At 33.4% G+C, this 27,568-nt stretch overlaps 4 protein-coding genes across 4 annotated transcripts; 1 reads left to right on the top strand and 3 right to left on the bottom strand.

Annotated features, from left to right (window-relative positions):
- Positions 1-868: 868 nt before the first annotated feature.
- TRIADDRAFT_60985 (uncharacterized protein) lies at positions 869-5,234 on the bottom strand (the record flags this gene model as incomplete). The annotated part of the gene is made up of 7 exons (XM_002116903.1): positions 869-1,006; positions 1,523-2,370; positions 2,548-2,815; positions 2,950-3,043; positions 3,195-3,364; positions 3,909-4,010; positions 4,179-5,234. The coding sequence occupies 7 exons, from the start codon at positions 5,232-5,234 to the stop codon at positions 869-871; spliced, it is 2,676 nt and encodes an 891-aa protein (XP_002116939.1).
- Positions 5,235-8,752: 3,518 nt separating this feature from the next.
- Positions 8,753-14,181, top strand: TRIADDRAFT_60984 (uncharacterized protein; the record flags this gene model as incomplete). Its single annotated transcript, XM_002116964.1, has 20 exons — positions 8,753-9,136; positions 9,403-9,450; positions 9,511-9,571; positions 9,743-9,843; positions 9,968-10,037; positions 10,135-10,344; positions 10,431-10,503; positions 10,643-10,749; positions 10,894-10,973; positions 11,656-11,697; positions 11,775-11,864; positions 11,983-12,132; positions 12,230-12,266; positions 12,383-12,492; positions 12,641-12,792; positions 12,896-13,035; positions 13,140-13,162; positions 13,317-13,446; positions 13,565-13,710; positions 14,074-14,181. 20 exons carry the CDS (start codon positions 8,753-8,755, stop codon positions 14,179-14,181), a joined length of 2,262 nt encoding a protein of 753 aa, XP_002117000.1.
- Positions 14,182-17,417: 3,236 nt separating this feature from the next.
- On the bottom strand, positions 17,418-18,242 carry TRIADDRAFT_31830 (uncharacterized protein; the record flags this gene model as incomplete). Its single annotated transcript, XM_002116902.1, has 1 exon — positions 17,418-18,242. A coding segment is annotated over one exon (825 nt), but the record flags the coding sequence as incomplete, so codon positions are not given.
- A 2,441-nt stretch (positions 18,243-20,683) lies between these two features.
- TRIADDRAFT_31660 (uncharacterized protein) lies at positions 20,684-26,884 on the bottom strand (the record flags this gene model as incomplete). The annotated part of the gene is made up of 1 exon (XM_002116901.1): positions 20,684-26,884. A coding segment is annotated over one exon (6,201 nt), but the record flags the coding sequence as incomplete, so codon positions are not given.
- Positions 26,885-27,568: the final 684 nt, after the last annotated feature.

Below are 27,568 nucleotides of genomic sequence, written 5' to 3'. Positions count from 1 at the left end.
AAATTCAAGATTTTAAATTTAATAATTTTTAAATATCCATATTAAACTTGATCATTATATATTAATAATCATCCCTTGTAAATATTTTCCGTTATACTGGTAATACAAAATATATTATCATTATACATGATATCCAAGTAAATCTGACACTGTAATGAATGAATAGCTATACTCGTGCTTAGGAAGGGTCATATCTCAGCCGCGTTCCATACATACAAATATTTATATTCATATTCTAAAATCCTACAGTTAATACAGTATTCGATCGATGCTTCTCAACCGAAAGTGCCAAAAAATTTAATTACAAAAATCATTCAAGTTTATACCGAGCGTTCAATAGAATATTACTGATAGATTAACCGATATAATCTCACACAAATTAAGTCTGATCCTATCTTTCTACCCTTGACCAAGAAATAGCAAGTGCAAGGTATTTATACGTCTACGTATAGCTTACGAACCATGGAGTTATTCATTATGCGCACATAACTTTAGATGAAGTGATTCAAGCATACATTACTGTACTGTACATATGTCCACAAACGTAGACTTTGAAATCTAAGTAAATTAAACTCACTGCCCTATTTATCGTATCATTTAAAAATTACCAAGTGTATTATAAAATGGAATGTATATGCAATGACGTTACACAGAGCATATCATAAATAATAATACGACCAAAATAGACTTCATAGTATAGAGAATGGTTCAATTATAGCTCAATAAAATAAAGAATTATACGGCATGATTAAAGAGTACTAGCAATCCTACGTTAATTTATATATCTTTACAAAGGACTGGTATCAACACGACCGATGACAAGACAATTCATAATATATATCGATAATAACATTTAATAATAACTATATTAGTATATATATCGATTTATAGGAATGTCATAATCTCGGTTGTTACTACCAGATGAACCAGCATCGTCGTTATTATTATCATCGGGACCCAGATTCCTTAATTTGGTAATATTCTCCGATTTCTTGGACTGATTTTCCTATTAGTATTTAAAAATTATTCATTGTCAACAGTATAAACCGTTATTTATTCAATTAAAATGTAAAAAATCAGAGGAAAAATTTTATAAGCTATCACAACCGTTCTTAGTAAATGAACAACTACACCGATAAATCTGATTTAGTCAATTCATTACATGGAATATGCATGCAATATAAAGTACTACTCTTGCTCAAAGTAACTAATCATTTTCAAATAATTTAAGCTAGACCCGTTACGTGTAAGATACTTTATCGTTGCATTACCAATTAAGTAAGATTAGACAATTAATGACAATAATTTTCAAAATTTCATTACATATTCATTTCTATCGGAATGTACGCAAAGTGTTTTAAGGTAGAAGTGAACTTGCATCAACAATACGTCATAATATGGAAACTTTTTTACGTGATACTTGCAATTAATAAATACAAAGTTCTACTTCGTAAATAATTTTCAATGTAATAAGTAATAGAATCTTATCTTATTTAACGAGTAAATTCTTAATTCCAAATACCTGCGCATATCTTGCATTATCAAGAATGACTTCGCGAACTAAATCTTGCTTCATAAGCAAATCTCCACACATGGAGTTCCTTGAATGAGGAGAATTACATTCATCAACTTGAAAATCATGCCGCATATAAAACAATATGTACGCAACCTCGTAAAAGTGATCACGACCGATATTGTTTAATGCATTAGAATTATCATTACATTGAACATGAGTATCGTTAAATATTATCCATCCAGAGCCATTGTCAGTAACTTCAGCCACAGGAACGTTATCGCGGCGATTGCAATCCAAAGGCGTCTTAACTATGCTGTAGTAATGCCCACCATCAGCTGTTAGACCAGAATGAATTACAGCAGAGTGCAAATTATATCCTATCAATTTGTATTCTTGAGACATAGAATACAATGGATCCTCCTTCTTCAATATTCCAGAAGACAATTCCGTCATATCATCACTTTCACTACTACTGGACTGATCCGCCATGTGACATGGTAAGGATATTTCATTAGGAAAGTGTACCTTACGAAAAATTTTCGATCGCTTATGAGTTAAAGTATTGTAAGAAAATCTTTGCAGCGACAGGATTAAACAAGGTGGTAATTTCGTAAGTGTTCGCATAATTTCCGCATCAGTACTTTCATTACATCGATCACAAGAGTAAGAATTGCCTTGATCAACCAATAATTGCTCTTCAGATAAAAATTTCTCCAGTAAAGCTTGCAAGGAATATCCAGTATGAACATGAGTATCGTTATCTAAATAATTATTGAGACTGCGATGGGCGGTAGTTGAATTGCTACTTGTTGCTTTATCTGGCATAGAATTAGCATTGGTTGTTAATGTATCCGCTGTCAATGAAGTTATGATCCATCAACCAATAATAGAAAAGTATTTTAAACAAAATAAAAAGAAACATTAAATAAAGTTGATTATTGTTATAGATTATCAGGTTCAATGATTACAAAGAAAGTAAACATAGATTGCAACTAGCTAAAATATACATATATACAGATATATTTCTTTACCATTTTCATTACCAAACGCAAGCATAAGATCTAAGAATTCTTCTTTGTGTTGCATTACGTTGTTGCACTTTCTACACCTAATATGGTTAACAAATTCCCCTTGAAAGAAATGTTGAATATCGTTTCGACTGCGATTTTGCAATTTCTCTTCTTTATCAAATGAACTTAATAAATATTTTAAAAATTCTGAACTGTCTTGTTGTTCAAATTCTTGAAACCATTTTGGGCGTGATAATCTTGCAAATTCGCGAGGACATATAGATTCCCTCTACAAGCAAAACGTTAAATCTCTTTAGTAGGTAACAGCATTTGTAGCTATAAACTTGAATCATCATCATGAGATTGCAATAGTTACATCAGGATAACGTAAGCAATTATTAGCAATATAGAACGTTAGCATACCTGCGATAATGTTAAATATACGAATAATCTCTGCAATTCTATTAATAATGGTTGCTTTCCATCAAATGTAGAGCTAATGATAAATTTTCGAAAGCTACAGATGTCAAACCGTAAATATAAATTTTTTAGTACAACAAACACCATCAACAATTTTTTTATCATTATCAATTTCTATCTGCGTGATGATTAAAGTTGCTAATAGTACTGTACATGTTGTCAGTGCTATACGTATAATCATGACTAACCCATCAATCATATATAGGACCTGCAGAATACTATTCATATAACAGGTATTGCCTAAATTATCTAAGCCAATCTTCTTTATTATTAACGATCGATTTCTTAAATAGCTTCCACGATCAACGACCTCATATTCTGATAGTAAAGATGTTAATTCTTCTTCTTTAGGAACATACTACATTAAAAAATAAGCGAGAAATTGATTTTAATGATACCTTCATACTTTAATTTTTTTGTACAAAGTAAACCATCGATATGGTCGCTGCGTATCTATCTTAAATAAAAATATTAGCATGCATTGCAATCGGATAAAATTACCTTTGTATGATTAAAAATTGGTCTAAGTAATTTTTGATAGTTTGGAATAGAGTAATATAGCGCATGTACGATTTGGCAACATTTCTTATAGGATGGGAATAAGTCAGGATCTTGATAGAGTGTATCCAATATCGAAAGAAAGTGATTGATGACCTGGCAATTAAAAAGTCAACTTAGGGAAACTAGTCAGAGTAACTGTATCAGTAACAGCTGATAATGTCAAAGTGTAAATAAATAAATTTACTGCTATGGAATAGCATATAGAAACAATATCATAATACAGTAGTACACAATAATGAAAAAAATTATTTTTATATATAATGTAAGTAATAGCTCTTTCTCCCTAGACCAAAGATAAGGCCCAATTTCATAATTATGGCATTACATGTAAAAGATTATACCTTGGAAACAATATCAATAGAATGATAATGACGGCACAATATCAAGTGAACTAGGGGTATCATTGAAGAGCATGCATGTTTGTTCTGGAGACAGCGGCATATCTATAAAGTAAGAAATATATAACCACTTTTACTTGCATCCAACTTTTGCAAAGTTAGCACAAATGTTTGACATAAATTCTAGCATTTATCGCTTTTTGACAAATCATGATGTTGTACTACCTTTTAATCAATGTCAATAACAACCGATAGTAATAAATGACAACTAACCTGATCAATTTTACTTCGAAGTACACTATCGATAACTTTATCTCGACCATGGTCAATCATAGTTACAAAAAATTGAAGTATACAAGCTAACCATCCAGGAGCAGCATCGTCAAGATGAGTTGATTTTGACAGTAATAAATCCATCCAGTCCAGTAATCTTTCAGCAGCTAAAGAGAGTAGGGCATCAGGAAATGGAACAGTATGTCTAGCGATGTCTAGTACTGACTGATTAATACTCGTCGTTGAAACATACTTGAGTGCATAAGCTACGAAAGGCGATGGATTGAGGGGTGAATAACGTAAGACAGCATCACGCAATGAGCCACCAGGTATGTCAGGAATAGTTATTGAGATATTGATGGACATGGCTAAGCTTAGGATTGATGTAATCGTATAATGAAGAGCAATGGATTGATCTTGACATAGTACGCCAATTAACTTGGACATTTGATCAATCACCTTTAAAATATTTTCTGTTGTTGTATCAGTATGTATAGTGTGATGCTTAGCAGGATGATGTTGATGATTACGAGCGATGCACATCACTAGAACAAGACAAAGTTGGCTTGAATAACCTTGTTGACGACAATGATCGACTAATTGTGATGCCATTTTGACAATCGTTTCTATGTTATCCCAAGAAATCATGCAAGCTAGCAATACCTCTAATACTTGCTGATCTATCTTAATATGACCAACACGGTTGATAACCATCATAATAGAATGGAAAAATTGTGCAATACGAAGTTGATCGACATTGGTACTTTGTAACAGTAGTTGTTGTAAACGATGAGCGCTCATCAATTGACGCATACAAAATTCCATATCGGATTGAACAATAAATTTCAACAAGATTGTCGCCATTTGATTCTTTAATGGTATATCTGTATACAGAAACCATTGGACAGCAACTTGCAATACATCTATTGATGCCACAGCAGATGGTTGATTATTGGCATTATAATTTAACAGTGTTATAATAGCAGAGCGTTTGACTGCGCTTTCATGTTGACTGTCGATAATACTCTGCAATAATTGAGCACATTCAGCGGCCATGATTCTCACTCTCTAGGCGTATATCGTCCAATAGCTGAAAGCGAAACCGAAATTCTGGCAATAACAGCAATCAATAAATCATCTTATCATTCTAATAGATCATCCTTGCCAAGAATAACATCGCTATTAGCGTAACAAGTTGAATTCATGGACGCCACTCTCAACATCATCGCTGTCATGGAGGACATTGAATGGCCACTGACTAGGCAAAAAATTATACTGAAAATTTTTCCGGTCTTGTCGTCCACGGTACGATACCGTACCGTAGCAAGTACTGTAATCTACGGTCCAAAGCTGAACCGAAAGCGTCTGGATTTCACTGTAAGACATCAACAAAGGAAAGAAGATTCCTCCTCGCAAAATTGTTGACGCCATTTTGTTGAAAAAAATGAAATGGATTGATCTTCATTTATTGCTATATTTGGCAGACTAACAGAGCAGTCACTATGGAATCATGAGAACTGGTGCTTTTATCCGTGTCACTGCCCCTAAAATAGGCTATCATCTCTCTCTTAGCTGGAAGAAAGGGAATGGCGACGACTAATGATTGCCCAAAATGGGCTGGCTAACGACAGTATTGGACTCAGGAGGACAGTATAGTGTACGGTTCAAGGTAGACGGTATACTTGAAATGACCAGCCAGCGAGTCGGCCGGCTAATTTGACTCGTTGTTAACAGCCATTTTTTCTTGTAGTGTGTGGTTGACAAAAAGCCAAGCCTTCCATTAAAATATAATATACAAGGGTAAAATGAAAGTATCGAAGAGGGCTTTTATAATCGTGTATTGCTTTGCCTACAGTACTACACAATGCATAGTAATCTACCATTGACTAAAACTCACAGTTATCGTGCAATATCAGCTGGCATACAACAAGTTTCAAGCTGAAGGTCATTCTAAGCAAGAACTTGTAACCAAATTCTCTCGATCATGAACGTAAATTACCATAGCCTGGGTATTCTATTCATAGATTGATATTCTTATTTTCATCTTAAGTACGATGTAGATAGGAGACTTTTGAAATGTGTGAGCGGCTCTAAACGCCGTAGACAAATGTGTGAAATAAAATATCATAAAATCTCGACGTTATACTGCAAACATTTTGTTCATAGATGACATCTGTTTTACACAGGTGACCTACGATCCCAATATTTTGCTAGCACAGTATGAGGATGTCAAATAATCGATCGATATAATCAAGCTCGCCTAGCAGTAACCATTTTACTCACCATGGTGCTGAATAAAATTTTCAATATGAAATAAATAAGATTTTATGGATATCCCCCCCCCCCGATATTAATATTACTCACTTGATCATTTGATAATTTATTCTAGACTAACAGCCTGTTTGCAATGCAGAATTTTCCAACAACGACATCGATTGCCCTGTCAGTACAGTAGCAATCAAGACGAGTAGGACAAGATGGCATCCCGCCCTTCGCGATATATACTGTTTAGACTTATCAATATACTATCCAGTAGACCAATATTATTATTATTCTATTTCAAGTTGTACGGCTAGCATTCAGCTAGTAACAAGTATCAGACAAAGTAGAATAGGATATCTACCTCGTATTTTTCCATTCATTATTGTAGTCATTTAAACCCTCCAAAGTCGGAAGGATTGGCGAGGAATTTTTTAACTGTCAGGTATCCTAATACGTGTATAATATAACTCGTATATATGATACTTGTGTAGAGTAGAAACTGGTATAAACAGTAGGCCAAATCTAAAGCATACTTCGCTAATTTCTATTAAAAGCTGATTGCCGTCCATCCATGATAATCAATAGAACCAGTAAATAATACAGTAGTATTCGTATTAAATGGTATTATGATCATCATGGTTACCATAGCTACATCTACAGTACTGTATGTTCAAAGTTAAGAAGTTCCTTCTTAACTTCGACCACTATTGATTTTGTAGGTGTTGGTCTCTCCTCTGACATACTAGTATTCCGTCAGTTTATATATCATTTTAAAATCCAGGGTCGATGCAAGAATTTCTATAATATTCGTGTAGTTTTAGCTTAAAGACTTTAGATATCACTTTTTTTTACCATTTACGACTGATATTAACAATCATGACGATTCTAATTTACAGTACATTACTACAGCAATCAACATTGTCAATATCTTCTATAATAAAAATGATGCTGGTTATGAAAATACGTACACAGACGCGTATATCTAAATAGGGACAACTAACAGTTGAATATAGCACTCCTTAGCGATCCATTCACTTTTTATACGTCAGTAGATTGGCCACAACAGTACATTTTGACTATTTCTGACTTGAAGATATTCTCTATATGGTATACAGTAGAAATAAAGTATATTAGTGGCTCACAATCTCCTACGTGCTATATCAATGTACTTGAATAAAAAAGGAATGGCTCGAGTCAGGAGAACATTTTATCGACTCGTAAATCCATACCTTTGGTTATAATCCAAATACCGCAAGATTTGCCCAATGCGATACAGTATAACATTTTTGGGACCTCCATTTAAAAATTATTATTATACGTAAAATAGTGACTTTATGAAAAAATAAGAAAGTTGCTACGAGCTCGTTGATTAACCCTTTTCATAGCATATTAATACGACGAGCAACCTTGTTTATCCTATACATTGTTCTAGGTAACAAGTGGTAATTTTATCCATTAACATTCTATACTGCTAATAAAAAATACATCAGGACTCGCCTTCATGGCCTTTAATGTGTGGTATTGAGTAGGAACACAACGACTAACGATGGTCTGTATTATATTTAATACAAACCATGATTAGACTTTGTAATATATCCATTTTTTAACCAGTACTGTAACTAGTATCAAGAGGTAAATATATCGTAAGCGTATAATCACTATTTTTTAATTTTGATCAGTATCAATAGGCTTTCAAATCAATCTTTCCCAAAATAAAAGCCAATCATAGCAAAATCAACTTTCCTTAGCATAGAAAGGTGTATCTACTTCAGAAAAACCTAATTGCGATACCATAATAACAATAATTACTTTTAATTGAAGTGGAAAATTTACTATACTATACCGTATATCTTTACTATATTAGATAGATTTGTACTGAAACATCATACTATATCATACGCCAACATGACCAATATATTCTTAATTCAGTCAGGGCATCAATACAAATTGCCTTGACAATAACGACATAATAACATTTTTAATTAGCATGATAAACCAATAGAATAATTTAGTCCGATATAGTATTGATAAAACTGTTTACGACGGCATCGTCATCTATTATTCAAACATTGCCATACTGTATATCATACTGTATAACAACGACTGATTCAGTATTACGAAAAAACTCACACAACTACCCATTTTTGCTTATTCTTCATCTGTAATGTTAGTAAGTGAATCAAAATTATAAGAGAAAAATTATTTCTAAACGATAACACTACACCTGTACAAAACTTTGTCTATATCAAATTATTTATCCAGGATAAAAATTAATTTAAAAAATCGAATCATCCTAAAGATACGTATAAATCATGCCCAAAAAGTCAACAGAAAACATCGATATTGAAAAATTATATGATAAGTCCTCATATGGTAAGGGAAAACTGCCCCCACCACAAGTTCAAGTAGCCACTGCTACAGAATTCCACGATGAAATTGCTAGTTATTCACTGGAAGAACCGACCGAACGACCCATTGATTACGTTTTAGTTTATAAAGATTGTGACGATCCAAGCAATCCAAGAGAAGTAGAAAGAGCTGAACAGAGACAAATTTTCGAAGAGAGACTACAAGAAGATGGTTTACAAGTAACGTATGAGAAAGTTTTACATCTCAATTTTGTTAAAATCTATTGCCCTTTTAAAAGGATGGGTAAAGAAGCGGAAAAAGTCAATTACGAAATGGATCTAGCAGGAGTAAGTATGCATGTAAACTGTCTATTCTTATCTATTATCCATCCCTTGTATCTAAGCTATATTTTCAAATAGATTGTTGCTACTAAAAGCGCTAAATCTTAAAAACAAGATACTGTATCGTCTAATCGAGTTATCAGTAAATGACTATTTGATAACATTCACAATTTCTTAGAGTATTAATTTCATTCCGTACTATCAATTCTTTCAAGTTTATAAGTATTTTCTGTTCTTGTCAATAAATTCAGAATCAAACGATTTATTGTTAGATACAGTTAAAAAAATATGATTTCTGTTGGTTAATCAACTCATTACCGGTAATTCGATCTTATTTTTAATACCATATTGATTTAATCCTATGTCATGATAACTTCTAGTTACAAATCAATGAGGAACCAAAAGGTTGCATTGGTAGGCTCTTCCGTACTGATGAACAAGGTTTGTAATACTGATTAATTTCTACCATTTTGATCTCCTACATAATTGAGAGATTATAGAAATACATTATCCTTGTTAACTCTATAACAAACTTTGAAATCATTCCATTATAAAATTAATCGATTTCTATTAGATATAAATTAAACGATTACGTTGTAAATTTATGTCTAGTGGATTATGTTAGCGCTCCATTTGTATGGAATAAGAGGCAAGCCTTCGAAGGAGTCGAAAAATCAAGATCCTTCTTTCGCAATTCTGTTCGTTCATTACTGGTTAGTTAAGCACAAGGATAGTAGCTAATGAAAAGATTTCTATTTCAGACTATTAGACTACAAATTGTATGGTAGAAATTTTCTTTAACGATCTCACTACGATAACATTAATGCTTAACTTTAGGTCCATAATATATTGATTAATACGGACATCCGTCAAGGAGCTGATACAGAAGACAAGATAAATTGCCGGGGTATAGCAATATGGACAATTTCTATATCGAAGAATTCTACCATCGTCTAACACATGCAAACTACTTAAACAAACTTTATTTGCTGAATTTACTTTAGGCCTATTATATTTAATCATGCAAAAAGCATATTCGGATGCATTCGTCTTGCATAATCCATTCGTTAATGGTAAAAAGGTCGCGAGTAAAATAGGAAATACTGAGCGTGAAGAATTATATCGTTCATGGGGAAGTTGTTTCCAATTTCAGCCATTATGGAGAATTCGCAATTATTTTGGTGAAAAGATTGCCCTCTACTTTGCTTGGCTAGGTATAATGTTACTTTTTTAATCCTCAGATAATTATTATTTAGATAGATAGATCTTTTATTAATCGTCCAATTTTTTTCTTACATAGGATTGTTAATTTCATCATTATTTATACCCATGCTCTTTGGCGCTGGATGCATGATTTACGGTCTATACTTTAGGTATTTTACTAAAATAGACGCTAATTTATTTCATTACGGAATTGCTAGTTTTCAAGTAGAACTTCAATACTGAATTCTAATATTAAACATGTACCATTTTTATTGCTCTTTCTCTGCTATATTCATCCATTGATTGCAGCTACATAGCGCAGTACAAAAATGGTACAAATCTTGATTACACTTGGTTAAGTAAAGCTTGCGATAATGAAGTTACCCCTTATTATGGATTAGTAGTTTGCATCTGGGGTAAATATTAAGAATAATAAGCTTATAGAAGTAACCTAGAGTTATCGATTTTGTTTGGATCACCCCTAACCCAGATACAATATAACTTAAAACCGACACCAAAATAACAGAAATTAATCAAAATCACATTTATTGTTTCTATAGGTACAATCTTTGTTGAAATGTGGAAACGAAAGTGCGCGACATTAGCCTACAAATGGGATGTCAACAATTATGAGTTACAGGTAAAAAAATCAAATAACTAAAATTTTGATATCTATATGTCTATCCTTAATATAAAACATGCTGCGCAACATGACTGTACTAGGTTGCTAACAGTAAAGCAATAATTATAATTAGACATTTGCTTAAGTGATTCCTATTTACATCACGCGTATGTTCTATTTGGCAAAGTATACAAAACACTGACAATCTAACGATATCTTTTATATGCTTATACAGAATCATTGTAAATAAATATTTTATAGAATATGTGATTGTAGGGTAAGGACTAAAGATCCTTTTGCATTTTAATATCGTCTCTATCGTACTCATGCAAACTAGCCAAGCACCCGTTCAAATGAGCGAGAACGTATTCTACACAAAATACTACACTAAAACAAAATTCACAGCTAGGTTATCATACTATGTACAAATCCCTTCTTAGGTGATACCTAACCAGTTTGTTGTGTATTTTCGTTAAGCATTGAAAATTATCAATTTTCTTTTATATATTTGAACCGCATTTCGTTTAGCTTATCATATATGTAATATTACTCCCAATGAATTTTTTATCGAGTATAGCACTAAATGGAACAAACGTGAAAATTATTTATTACTACATCATAGATAAATGTCCGATGATAGTTTTTCTATTCTAAATCAGTCTTTCATTTCTGCTCATTATGATAACATAATTATATGTAGGAACCAAATCGGCCTGAATTTTATGGAACTAAGCTTGCTAAGGTACATTTTACTAATTAATCTCTAAAGCAATGTATTGTCAACAATTTACGAAAATTTAATATCGAATAATTGGATAGGATCCGGTAACTGGCGTTGAAACTCCAATTTATCCAATATCGAAGAGAATTATGAAACTTCTTGCATCTGGAGTTTGTCTACTTTTTATGGTATATGATAAATGCTCATTTTATAAGAATTCTGCGCTTTCACTTTATCCAATATATCAATTAAGTTAACTTGATGAGAATAACACATTTCCTTTATCTTGACCAATAAATTATTCAGGTTTTCTTGGTTATTGCTAGTGTTACAGCTGTTATTGCCTTCCGTGTCATTCTGAAAATTAATAGCCAGCTAAATTTTCAGTATAGCAATTGGTTTTTCTCCATAACTTCAAGCTTATTGAACACTATTTCTATTATGATCCTAGGACGAGTAAGAATTTTAATTCTCAATGTAGTGATTGTTTTATAGCTCTAAATGGGTTATAAAATAACCTATTTATCTTATTATCTTTCATATCATGCCATAGATTTATTCAAAAATTGCAAAATGGTTGAACGATTGGGGTAGGAATTTAAAATAGTAGTCTCTATTGTGTTACCGCTTCAAATTATTTAGTAATATGAATATGGCGATCGAAAACCCCATTCTGATCATTGTGGTTCGCATATTCAATTTTTAGAGAATTATCGTACTCAAACAGAATATGATGATTCGTTAATTCTAAAGACATTTGCCTTTCAATTTGTCAACTCTTATACTTCACTTTTCTATATTGCATTTTTTCGCAAGGTAAAGTGCCTTATTTCGGAATAAGAATAGAATCTTTAACTCGTTTAGCTTTTAAAATAGTTATCCTACATATAACTACCATATCGAAGACCACCTGTACCAATAATCCACTTATGCTTACTATTGCTCTTCAAATCATATTTAATAGGACATTCAGAGAGCTGGACTGTTCAATTTAGGCACTCAATATCGCGATTCTTGTGGTACTGATGATGATTGCATGTCACTATTGACGATACAAGTGGCAGTATTACTCATAGTTAAGCCGATGCCAAAATTCTTCCGAGATATAATATTGCCGTATGTTTAATTGTATCTTCTATTTATGAATTTTGGTTTTATGCAATACAATGCATCAAATCTTAACTTAAGAGCTTCTAACGTATTAATCTCTTTATAACAGATGGCTAAAGCAAATTTTTATCAACAAATGTACCAAGAAAGGAAGCGATATTCATCCAGAAGTAGAAGAAAATGCTCTTGCAAAAGAATATTATTTATATAAAACAGAAGATTTTACAATGTCCGAATATACTGAAAAAAGTTAGTTATGAATTACTTTCTATAAAAATAAATCTTTAATATAGTTGAAATAAGCTATTTCATGTGTTAACTCTAAATTTATTCGATTTTTCTTCATGAACTAGTTCTTATGTATGGATATCTTATGGTATGTAGTAGCCACGATCTTTGCAATCCACTTAATTGATTAACTTTTTTATATCGACTTCTCTAGATATTGCAAATAGATGTAGCATTTTAGGCTCTAAAATCGCTATTCTAAGATCAAAGTAATAATTTCATTTTATTTGTTATATATACAGCTATTTGCTACTGCATTTCCACTGGCTCCATTACTAGCTATACTAATCATGTCTGTAGACATGAGAATTGACTGTCGGCGTTTATTGCATTACGATCGCCGTTTACTTGCTAATCGGGCTCAGCATATTGGTAACTATTTTAATAATCTAGTACTGATCTTTTAGCACAATTTCATACGTAAAGAATAAAGCAATTTAGAATTGTTCAGTTCTGCTGGAATGTCAATTAATGTTATTCTTCGTTATAGGAATGTGGATGCCGATTTTGAACTTTTTGAACATTGCTGGAGTGGTCAGTAATGCTTTCTTAATCGCTTTTACCTCATCATTTGCCACATATATCAATATCCAAACTGCTAGTGATCGAGCCTTGTGGATTGTTGTCGCCTTTGAGGTAAGCGTTTATGGTATATTGGTCCATTTTTGATCAATTATATAAAATCTTTAAATGGTTCAAGCATACGCGTATACTTATACACCATACATATAACTAACTATAATTTACGTCTACATATTTTTTCTTCACTTTCGGCAATTTACTTATTAGAGTGATATTAATATATCATCAATTTTTATCATAAATACAATTAGCATGGAGTATTTGCCTTAAAATACTTCCTAGCAAGTGTTATACCTGATGTTCCATACTCTGTTCGTTTAGCGGAGAGAAAGGCGAGCTAACATTTGAAATTGGTTATTTATATGATGCTTCTACTATTGCTATTATAAAAGTAAAATTTTATCCATTTTATTACAGGAACGCTATCAAGTAGAGCGCATCATGGCTTCGACTAGTGCTATTAATGATGATGAAATTCCGGTACCCAATGTCATGCCGCAAGGAAATAATAATGATGTCGTTTAATCATCATTGTTAATTAGGCAATATTCGACTATCATTACTTTGCAGCAATCTGGCATTGCGTGGATATCATTGCTACAATCAATTTTAAATAACCCTTTCTATTTTTATATTATATTTCAGATTGTGACAAAACTTGTCGACTAAAGACTAATACTATGAGCAGCATTGAATATATCTATATGCCGTAACAACAAGATAATATCGAATAGAAAATGACAAGTGCGAATTTTATTTTGTCTACTTCTTAAAGAGATAATTAGTAGTAAATCAGAATCTGACGATGATAACATATTCAATAGTTAATTGCTGCTTAACCATACAATCAATGTCAATATTCTATTTATTAAAGAATTGATTTCTCGGCTGTAACAAGAAACTTATTATGTTTACGTAACAAGATGGACTCATGACAAGAATAAGGTTGTCATATATCATGGCTGTTTAGATAGCCTAGTTTATTAGTACATATTAATAACTAATAATACAATATTACAATTTTCAATCTTCCCTGTACATTACTTCGTTCTATTACTGTTATAAATGTATATTATCTATGAATTAATTATTATCAAAACAAACTCTTGATATATTTTTGTTCTCTCAGTATACATGTTTTAGCTTGATAGAATAATACTTATAATACATACAATACATGTACACGTAGATGTATTTTATATCTTCAAATGGAAATTAAAGTCCATTGATTTTTCTCACCATTTTACTTGCCTAATCAAATGATATTATTGTATATCGCATCTATAATAGCACAAATTACGCAACCCTAGAATTGTATAAGATCGCAAGTAATCCGTGATCAAAAATAAAATGCGATATGATCACTTGGCATCCAATCTTCTTTATGATATAAAATACAATAGCAGTTTAGATAATAATTATTATAACAATAGAATAATATTAATAAAAAAAATTAATATTATAGACTTAAGAATAATATTAATAATAGGAATATTATCAAGAGCAATAGCGTTAGTGATAATATAGCATAATTATAGTGTGTTAATCATGACTGCATTCTCATCATCGTTTAACGTTAGTAATAAAACAGTCCATTAAGTGCAGCATTTGGATAGAATTATTACTACAACAATATTATTATAATTATTATTATTATTATTAATATTTTAAGCGAAGCAGGCATACGCTAGTTCAATTGCACATAATTAATGAAAGATACCCAGTGCAATATCAAACTATCAATTTTGCCGTAATAAAAAGTCTCAAAATTATCAAATTTAATTTAGTGGCCATAACAAGTTTTTAAAAGTAGCATAAAAAGGTTAATAGTAACATAATGAAACCAAATTTGCCAACTTAGGTCAATTTTTACAATAATAATAATAATAATAAAAGTGACAATCAATCGTTGCCGTCCTCAAATATAGATTAAAGTTTTTTAAAGTATGAATAAAATGGTGGTAATAATAAATATTAGTATGACACTAAATTCGGAATTAAGTCAAGTAATGGCACGATATTTATAACCAGAATAGAATTGATAATTTCAATCAGCTAAGGTCTATAAACTGTAGTTACCGTAATTATTCTACGGAATGTAAGCAAGCACTTTATTTCCTCGAATTCAGAAACACATTTCCGACGTTATTGTCGATAGCATGGCAAAGGATTCGCATTTTTTTTTTCCAACTGGTACTAGTAAAGAGATAGGCGAATTGTGCGACATTGATCAATAATTTCACTAACTGTAGACCTATCAGTTGTATACGTACACAAATCTTCTCCTACTAGAATAAATATAAAATAGCCTCATCGATTTAGATTTGTTGACATATCCCCGCCGGAGTAAAAGATATCATATAAACTCATCCACCTAATGATAAATCAGATTACAATTATAATTGTACATGATTATTATAGCAATCAAGGCAATATGTATGCCGATAATATGGATATGATCTAGATCTTTGTATCTTTCGTATGAGGCATAAATTGAACGGGACTAACTATACATCTGAGCAAGGATTTATGTCTACGTAGCCAACTGGAAACTCCTCGATATTCATATCGGTATAATCCCAAGTAAATCGGTCAGTACTACCGCCGTCATTAGAGCAAGCACCATTTTCATCAACTGAACTTGTAAACGATAACGTACTTAGACTGGAGCTGTCGCTATCATGATCGGTCACCGGCCCGGCATCTTTATATATCTTGACTTCATCGACTTGCTTATTAAATATGAATCGACGATCCATCTCACGTAAGCGAAAAGCTAAAGCCGACTCAATTTTACGTTCGAAAACGCTCTTGGTTTTACGAACTGCACGCTCACTGCTATCGCTACTTGTACATCCACCATCTGTATCGGATACTGGCAAAGGAAGGCTAAATCGCATTCTTTGTCGCCTAGGATCCCAAGAGGAAGTTAGCCGCTGTGGGAAATCTTCACCTTGTGCGCCATGTCGACCGGGATAATGGGCATAATCTTCAATTTGTGGCGAAGAATGTACTTCAGGCTGTGCAGAATAATTCTCGTAACGTCGATGTGATTGGCTAATCTTTGCTCTGTCTAATTGCCGACTTTGACGAGATTTTAACATGTCACGAACACTAAACGTACTATTAGCAATTTCAGAATCATATGAAGCACTAGAAATACTGCTATTATCACTATTATTTGAATATCCAAGCGAAACTTTATTGACTTTAATATTTGGCCCATAAAATGATGACGTTGGCAATTTTCCCTTTAATTTAGATCTTCGAACTCGAGCGCATTCAGCTGATTCTGTTGCTGAATAAGAGGTATTCCAACTTGTATCTTCACCTTCAGACGATATAAAGAAACTCGCAGCATCATCTTTTAACTTAGTAGGTGAAAGATGATTATTGCTTTGTTGGCGCTGATAACTTAAAGCAGATGATCTACCACTAGAAATTTCGTTGACATTTATTCGAATCGACTTCTCTAATTCAATTTGATTTAAGGTTGTAATTTTTTTGTCCGTTTCATCGATGCTATGGTTCTTAACATCAACTTCAATCTCTGACTGACTAACATCTTCATCTTCAGAATTAGGAGCAATTGCATCTTTTCGTGGAGATACAGGTGATTTACGCTTTTCCTTATCTTCTTTAATTTGCCTTGGAGACGCTCTACCGTTTAACGGTGGCAATTGCTCACCAGGTGTTGCAATAGGGGGTTGAGGATTGCTTATCGTTACTTTCTGGGTAAAATGCACTCTACACTTTCGCCAAATAATAAAGAGACTAACCAAAACCACCCCTGCTACTATAAATAAACTCATGCCTAATATATCCTCTAACGGCATTCCACCTGATCCAGTTAATGGTGCAAATCGGAGTTTAGGTGTTAGACATAATTCGCCTTCATAGTCAGCTGTACACTTGCAAGCAAATGATCCAGGATAGTTAATACATTGACCTTCATTATTGCACGGATTTGATAAACATTCATCAATATCTTGTTCGCAGGCAATGCCATAATAGCCAGGTTTGCACGTACAATTTGGTCTAAGATCACTATCAACACAGTTAATAGCATTAATACACGGACGATCAGCGCATTTTAACGGACAGCTTGTCATTGCGTTATTACAAATGCATCTGGATGATTTGGCATGGGTTATACAAGTAGTTAAAATATTGCAAAGTTGGCTACCACATGGATATGCAAACATTTTTTCACAATGGCGACCAGAGTAAGCACTATTGCACTGACATTTAGGACCATTCACTGTGCTAACACAAGTACCATTATTGTAGCATGGATGAATGGAGCAATAATCTATTTTAGCCTCACAAAATTCACCAGTATAAGGTGGATAACACTGGCATCCAACATAGGTTGCGTTTTCGATACACTGACCTCGACTACCGCAAGGATCTTGTTCGCAAGAATTAGTTATTAATGATCCATTTCCACAATTAGGTCCAAAATAGCCCCCCGGGCACTCGCATCGATATGAATTCCAGCCACTGACACAAACAGAATGATTTGATGGGCATGGTTGTAATAAGCATAAGTCTGATGATAGACATCCCTTCTCAATATTTTGCATATAATCACTGGATTGAATATTTTTACCCCATGGTGACATTAAATTGTCATTTATTTCAAAGTCTTGTATACAACCTACAAAATTTCTTGCTTGGATTAACCTAGATAATGGACTATTGGCAGATTGTAAAGCTGCAGTACCAAGTAAAACATATCCAGATTCCATATCCTCGATTCGGAATGCACCGTTGACTAAAGTTGATGCCGTATTTAAGCCCATATCAAGTTTTAGAATTAACTTTCTCCCACTTTGTGTTAATTGCAATTGATGCCATTGACCATCATTAAATGTAATCCAGTTTATCGTAATAGTTTGTATTAGCTCGTTATATTTACATACAATGCGGATATAGCCACCCATTAACTGTAAAAGATAATATATCATTTCAGCAATTATCCAACAACATGCATGCACTACTTTTTTTTTTTAATTTTCTTATAAATATTGGACATCGCTTATTTTCAAAATAAAAGATTTAGACCTACAAGAGACTCGATGCATCACTATAACTCTTGTTGACAAAGCAAGTTTATAATTACTACTCACCATAACAGCAAGGGTATCCAGTTTATTACCAATATATATCAAAGTCGCATTCTCTTCTACAGTTCTAAATTTGAGTTTTAGCGATAGCAAAGGTTGATACAGTAACGACTTATCCAATGTATATCGTATAAGACTTTTGCTGGTAAACGAGATAGCTTTATCTAGGACCAATGGGGTAAAGAGAACATTAATATCACACCAAAGAGATCTATTAGGTATCTTCATTGCTATGTTGCCAGTTTATATTGACTACAGTTTATATATGAGTAATATCGAATTTAACATGATATTCATACATTTTGCTGACAAGAAAACTAATTAATATGAGCTTTAATATTTATTCTTATATGACTATTTCGGTCAAAATCTTTAAGGTGTAGATTTTATTTTCAAAGGATGGGATCGCAATATATGTTCTTTTATTGATTATTTACATAAAGATGTATTATATAGAATTAACTATTCAAATTTGATAACTTACCATCATCACACACTTCATGGCTACACTTTGGAGATCTGCAACTTTGTAGATTCTCTTTCTGGCACAGACATTGGTAGCCGCGTGGCTGATTTACGCATTTTTCATTTGCAGCACATGGATTTGCTTGGCAAGCATCTTCCTCTTCGAAAGGCGTTATACCATTGAGTGTATGATTATTACTAGTACAGTTGGCGTATTCGTTAGCGGTATTATCACAGTAACATTTAGCAACAGATAGATACTCTTCGGAAATAAATCCAGTTGTTCCATTCCTAGGCAGCCATCGCTGATTATATGAGTTTTTGTTATTAGCGGTAGTTTGCTGTACATAACAAATTGTTCCTAGAGGGCAAGCGCGATCACATCTGCTATCTTCAGTGGATGATATATTCAATCGCGTAAATTCGTTTAATCGATCGATCTTATTATTAATAACATATTTAACATATTTCGAGTTGATAACTTGTGTTTGAGCAAGGTTAGTAACCATAACAATAGCTTCAAGAAATTGGAATTCTTGTGTTTGAATCGAGCGTTTTTGTCTATTCTCACTTTCAGTCGATTGGCTGTTTTGTAATCCAATAATAAGTACCCGTAATTGTGGGAAAATCATTTGCAGACCATCTTTTAAAACTTGTAATTCACCACTTTGCAAAAACTGGGCTATTGATGTCGATCGAATTCGAAGCGCAACACTATTTTCCAATGCCTGGATTGAAATTACATTAATTGTAATATCTAACGAAGTTTTGCCTATTTGATAAGGACTGATCATTTTTATATTAAATCGATATCTGCCTGTCGGTAGCGGTTGAATGATACTAATATTTCCGTAATAACGATCGATTACTATAGCAGAAAGTACGCTAGTGTTCTGTCCCAGATACTCTAGTTCATATTGCAATCGAGAAAACCAGCTTGGATTATCCACTCTAACTCGGCCAATTGGACCAAGCTGAGCTGACAATTGACTGCTTGCAATATTTGTTGAAATTGGCCTAGCTTGTGCTACTAACTCATCGTTATATCTGACATAAATGAAGATTTCTACGTTAGCAACGAAAGCTTTTGTTAACGCATGGTAAACATCAACCAAAAGCAATGTATGATTATGCTCTGGCTTAATCGTATCAGCCAATGTTAATAATCCTGTGGTATTGCCAAGTTGAAAAATTGTCGTTGCATTTAGCATTTGATAATAGATATGGTTAATTTGGAAGTCAAGATTGCTAGCTTTGACAGTTAATACTTCTGTCCCAACAGGAGTGCCTATATGAACGGTTGCGGTAAACCTTTTCGGTTCAAAGACTGCGCCAACTTCGTCGATTATAACCTGTAAAGCTGTTGTAGATGCTAACGACGGTGAACCATCATCTTTTGCTTGAATTGTTAAATAATATCTCTTTCGATAGTACTTATCCAACGCTCGAGCTAACGTTATAATACCTGTATTAGAATCCATATTAAAGTAATCTTGATTTGGAGTAAGAATTGAGTAACGTATGTTGGCATTTTCACGGCTATCGCGATCATATGCAACAAGGCGAACAATTGGTGTACCAGCTGATGTTAATTTATGCATTTTGACAATATAGGATGATCGGGAAAATTGCGGCCGGTTATCATTTTTATCTTTGATATGAATTAATAACGTCGCAGTATCATACAACATTTCATCATCCTCATAATAACATTTAATCGTTACATTGTAATCTCGTACTTTTTCATAATCTAAATGTTGCTGTAATGTAACATTTCCAGTCTTTTCATCTATATGAAAGACGTTACCCTTCTGCAGTGGTTGCTGTTGAATAATTGTATACATAATCGGTCCATAATGATAATGTTGATTGTATCCTGGATTAGCTTTTACATTAGCAATCCATGTACCAGGTAGTGCATCTTCAGAAACAATACCCATGTAATAATCTAGTTCAAATTGAGGCAATAAAGATTGAATGTTGAACACTGATACAATAATTTTCGTTGTTGCCGACATTTTAGGCTCACCATGATCACTAGCAATAGCAAGCAACGTATAATTATAGGATGGGCGTTCCATTAACGATTTTCCAAGATACAATTGACCTGTTAGGCTATCTAACACAAATGTTCCATTTACAGAATCAATCAGTCCATAAGTTAAATTACCAGCTTGACCTTCATCATTATCAATAGCCATAATCTGTAATAACAAATGATTGATAGGGGCGTAGCTTTTAAGGGTGGCCTGATATTTTGTCGCTATAAACCTAGGTGGTTTATTGTCAATATTACTAAACTGAACATGCAATTGTATATGACATGAAGGCGGGTTATGTGAAGGGCTTTTAGTGGCTATAATAATCAAATCATAATTTGGTTGATATCGTTGAAATTCAGTTAATGTTCTAATTTGGCCACGATGAGGATCAATTCGAAACGCTTTACTACCACCATATATTGTGTAAGTATAATTACTGTAATATTGTCGTTGTATATCCTGAGGCTGGATCGTAAGTATGAGTGTTCCCACAGCAATATGATAAGGTAACGTCATCTTAATGTTAGCTCGTCGGCACGATGGCATATAAGATGTGATATCTACAGCAGTGATATTAACTTGTGTTGATGTCCAATGGCGACCACTAGATGCAATCACCTTTAATTGGTAATCCAACTGAACTGTACGATCAATTTTCTTCTTCAAAGTCAACAGGCCAGATTTCTCATCTAACTGAAAGTATCTTTTTCGATCCCCTTGTATAATATAATAGTTAACTTGATGACGTTGGTATAAATCATTATCGATTACTTGTAATTGCAATAAGCTAGACCCTATTGTTGCATCTTCTCGAACTTCAACTCGATAACTAGGCTGGCTAAACTGTATCGGTGAATCGTCTACATCAGCAATATCAATAGTAACTATCACATAGGATGATCGCTGTATTATCGGGCCATGATCTAGTGCTTCTATTCTTAACTCATAACGTGATTGTTGTTCACGATCAAATTGTCCTTCAGTAGTTATCCAACCATTCTGCGGATCGATAAAAAATCGACGATATTGACTTATGTCTGATGTTGGAGGAGAAAACTGGTAATGAAATGTTGCATTATCACCTAAATCTGCGTCAGAAGCCTTAACTTGAATCACTCGATAACGGAGTGGGACATCTTCTGCCATGCATATGACATAGGAACGGCTTGTAAACTGGGGTGCATTATCATTACTATCTAAGACGGTAATTTTAATTTCAGTTAATGCCGGTACTTGACGTGATGCCCATGCTTCAGCATATAAATTGTAAGTTTGCACTATCTCACGATCTAATAGCGTCTCAGTAACCAATTGCCCAGTTGTGCTGATTAATGTAAAATTTTGCAGGCTATTAGTTGATAACCAATTTCCGTTGGCTAAATTATACGACAAAATACGATTGCTATCGTTGCTAAATTGCGCTTTTAATTGGGTTATAACCGTTTTCATTGATGTTTCCTCACTAATTCTATACTCATACGATGCATGCTGAAATTCAGGTTTCATCTGGCTTGGATCATACATCGAGATCGACACTTGTGTTGTTGAATATAATCTTGTATCAGCAATATCTGTTGCCCGTACAACAAAATCGAAACTCATAATAGAATTAATATTGCCTAATGTCCTGATAATGCCGGAACGTCGACCGATGGTGAAAAAATCTTTAGCACTAGAGGTGTCGATTCGATATCGAATCATTGCATTATTGTCAATATCACGATCTAAAGCTTTAACAGTGACGACTTTAGCACCAGTACCATTGCCAACTGGTAATAAACCTTGGAAACGCCGCAATAAAAATAATGGTCGATTATCATTTTCATCCAAAACAGTAATTTCAACTTCCGTCCATGCGATACGACAGCTAGACGTTTTAGCATATAAAGCAAATTGAATTCGTTGCTGCAACGGAAGTTCTCGATCAAAAATTTTTCGACTTCTTAACTGTCCGTTCAGTCGATTAATAGTAATCAATTCCCTTGCATAGTCGTCCAAAATGTAATAGTACTCTATATCAATGGACTGATTATATTGATTGGTGACCATGACAGTTGTAATCAACGTATCACTGGGTAGATTTTCTCCAATTGAACCTCGATATAGATTTTGCGAAAATATAGGCTGATGATCCTCAGCTCTTTGTAGGACGCGAACGATTGCCCTGGTTTGGCCAATTAAACGACCATCTGTAGCTGCTATAATTAAAGTATACGTTGGGAGTGGGGGTCGATGATGCTCTAATGAGCGATTTAGCCAAATTACACCGGTTAATGGATCCAAACGAAACGTTGAATTAAAGTTGCCATATTGAATAGAATAGGTAATTTGCCTATTCTCGTCTTCATCGAAAGCTTGAACACATAATATAAATTGTCCAATATTAGCTTTAATATCAACTTGACTGGTGTAGACGACTTGCTCAAATTGTGGAGCTTCATCATCGGTATTTAAAATATGAACCAAAACTAAAGTAGTATCAGAAAGCCGCTGAGATTGACCGAAATCCCGGGCGATAATTTCAAACTCGTATTCTTTCTTCCGTTCATAATCTAAAGGTCCTGCTACTTTTATAATACCAGTCAGTGGATCGACTTCAAATGGCAATCGAGAAGTTAATAGTTGCTGATCTTGTAATGATGATGCAGACGATACAAGTGAATAGGTTATATTCCCATTTTGGCCGTCGTCTGCATCAATTGCCGTTACGCGTAAAACAATTACCCCAATAGGTAACGATTCATTAATGGAAATCTCATATACTTTATGCAGAAAAATTGGAGCATGATCATTGATATCAATAACATGTAGATCGAGTGTGGTAACCGTCGTTAATTGAGTTACTGGATCATTAGCTTGAATGAATAAATTATATGTGGATTGTAATTCATAGTCAACTTCATTTTTTAGAGTTACATGACCATCTGAATCAATACTTAACGGATTTAATTCATCAGTATCTTCAAATGTATACGTTAAAGTATTGTTATTAATAGATTGAGCTCTTACGAGTTGTATTGTAGTACCAATAGCGGTATCTTCCCTGATATTAGCTGTGTAAGCTGGATATTCAAATAATGGCTGGGTGTTATTTGTTATTCGAAGGAGTAGCCGACTTGTTGAAAATAAATTAGTATTATTCTTATCTTGTACACGGACTATCATCTGATACATAGGCAATGCTGAAGTAAGATCTCTTTGGATAGATAGAATTCCACTTTGAGAATCGAGATGAAAGAAGCCGTTATCATTACCAGATACAATCGCTAAATTTCTTTGCTTGTATTCAAACTGCTGATCAGGATCGAACGTTTCCAATCGAATTATTCGATATCCTACATTCCAGTATCGATAGATTACTTGATAATAGGGTGATTTAAGGAACTGTGGAGAATTATCATTTTGATCTTCAATAGTAATATTGACAAATGTTTGTGCAGTTCGTGATGGAATGCGATGATCCTTTGCTTGAATAACAACTACATAATAAGGAGTTTTTTCTCTATCGAATCGATATCCTACACTAGTTAAGACTCCACTCCATGGATCAAGTTGAAATAATGGTGGCTCTTTGGCATTTAAAATTTTATATTCGACCCGATCTGTAACTTGTGTACCAATTGCTGTTACTCTAATTAATGATTGAATGGTAGTTTGGTTCTCCATAAGTTTTACTCTATACATTGATTGATGAAATCTTAATGTGGATTTTAAAGGTAAGACATGAATATATACTTTGCCCAAAGTACGATAGATTTGATCGTATGCTAGTATATCTAATTCATAAGTGCCACGACGTAATTGATTTTGGATTGCAACTTTAACATGTCCACTTTGAGCATTAATTTCAAAATTAGAATGGTTACTTGTCATAATGGAATATCTTACAGGTTGAGCTCCATAACCATGAGATTGTGCGCTTACTCTGCCTACTGTTACACCTGCATAAGTTGGTGTGTATAACTGAAACTGATATGGATTATGTAAAAATACTGGAGGTTGATCATGAATATCGGTGATATGAATAATAACTTTAGCAGGTCTTCGGCTGTAATAGCGGACAGGTGTTCCATGATCATATGCCGTAATTAACAAGGTATAGCTTTTCTGATTTTCAAAATTAATTCGTTGACGCGTTTGAATAGTTCCATCATCGTTAATTCGAAATGGAGAGTGATCTAATGGATAAACAATTTTATAGCTAACATTTCCATTTTGTCCAAAATCATCATCAGTAGCTACGACATGTAACGGTCTCGATGTAGGATTCATTGCAATTGATGTTGAAGGTTTAAAGGGATAAACTAAACTCCCTAGTGGCACTTCTTCTTGAATTACTCCCACAAAATAACTTTGATTAATAAAAACAGGATGGTGATTATTTATATCTTGCACATATATTTCAAGTATGCATTGATCCTGTAGTTGATTTATCCCTTGAGCAGCAATTCCTAATGTATAGCGGTGCATCTTTCGTATATTCAATGGAACTGAAGTTCTAACAATTCCAGTTAATGGATCAATATGAAAAGGAATATCTTTAGTATTGATAGTTTGATTTACAATTGAATAAGATATCAATTGTGGTTGAACAAGCGATAGCTGAGTTACGTATGTATTAACTGGTTGCGCTTCTTTGACATAACTTGTATAATATCGCTGTTGAAATCGTGGTCGCACATGATTATGGGAGAGGATTGCCGGCGAAACAGTAACTTGAACAGTAATATTAATTTCAGAAAAGATTGATGCCATCACAATAAAGCGATAATTTAAAATTGTTTCATTATTTCTAATAGTATTAAAAGCTAGTGCTTTATTTACATAAAGCATTCCAGTATTTTCATGGATACAAAATGTTGAATCACTTTCATTGTTAACAATTCGATATTTTATAGCAGGCGATGGTAATAACGAGTAATGAGAGGTCGAAGTAACTAATGCAACAACTTGTCCGACCGGTAAACCAATCTTTGTTTCTTCAGGAACTTGAAATGTGTAGTGTGATTGAGCAAATTTTAAATAAGTTCCTTCTGAACTATTATCATGAACAAGTATCAATATTCGTGTAGCATCTTCATGCTGTGGTTGGCCATTATCGGAAGCTATAACAGTAAATGTAAATTGTTGCTGTTGTTGATAAGGCAAGATTTGTTTCATTAATATTACTCGACCAGTATCTTTCTCGATATTAAAATACTCTCGAATAACATCAGGTGTATGATCATCCAGTGAATAAGTTACTTTCTCCGTTAGATCTTTATCAATAGCTCTCAACATTAACACTGTAAAACCAATTGGTGTCGTGAGTGAAACAATTGCTTGATATTGACGCTGTAGAAATCGGGGCCAATAGTGATTAACATTACGAACAAAAATTTCAATCGTACACTTGGCTACTTGGTAGCCATTTGTCGTTGATATATGCAATGTATATCGGCTTTGTTGATCGTAATGAAGTGGATGAGCTAGGCGAATTAAACCAGTATCGGTGCTGATAATAAAAGTATAATTATCATTCCTTGCATGAATCCAATAATTTAATTGAGTTTTATTCGTAGAGGTTATTTTAGGATACCATACTACCGCCATAATTTGAAGATTTTCATTTAAAATGATGGGATAGTTATCACAGAAATGAGGTATTGGTGTTACCTCTGATGGACCAATACTTCTGACCCGTATAGTAGCAATACTCGATGGATTATTCCTAGCCGCCATAACAGGCGATAATGATTGTGTTATATTGGAGTATTTTTGTGCAGCAACTGTCAGTGTATACTGATTTTGTTGATTTAATGTCTCACTACATTGGATAATACCAGTATGTGATTCAATTGTAAATTTACTCGATTGATCATCTAATAACGTGTAATAAAATCGTTGCTCAGGATTATACCGATTTAGTGCTAGTACACGCAACATAAAATTACTTAATCTTGTTAATGATTGGGCAATAATATCAACCTTGTAATGATCTTGAGTAAAAGCGATGATTGCTTTTTGTTGACGAATTAAATGAATATGAATTCGCACACGAGTTTGCCATCGACCATCACTGATAGAAATTATTAGCATAAAATCTTGGCCATTTTGACTGAGGCGAGGTGTTTTAGCAATGGTCAATCTACCAGTATTAACATTGAGGTAGAAGTATTGATTTTCATTTCCTTTTATAATATGAAATCGTAATTGACATAAAGATGACATCTTTCCAGGTGATTCTGCTAGGCAATCTTGATCGTCTGCTTGGATATGAATGATTTCAAATCCGAC

Source organism: Trichoplax adhaerens, genomic scaffold (assembly GCF_000150275.1).
Source record: "Trichoplax adhaerens TRIADscaffold_19 genomic scaffold, whole genome shotgun sequence".
Classification (NCBI taxonomy): domain Eukaryota; kingdom Metazoa; phylum Placozoa; class Uniplacotomia; order Trichoplacea; family Trichoplacidae; genus Trichoplax; species Trichoplax adhaerens.
Note: the sequence above shows the minus strand (reverse complement) of the source record. Positions and strands in the feature narration are given on the sequence as shown.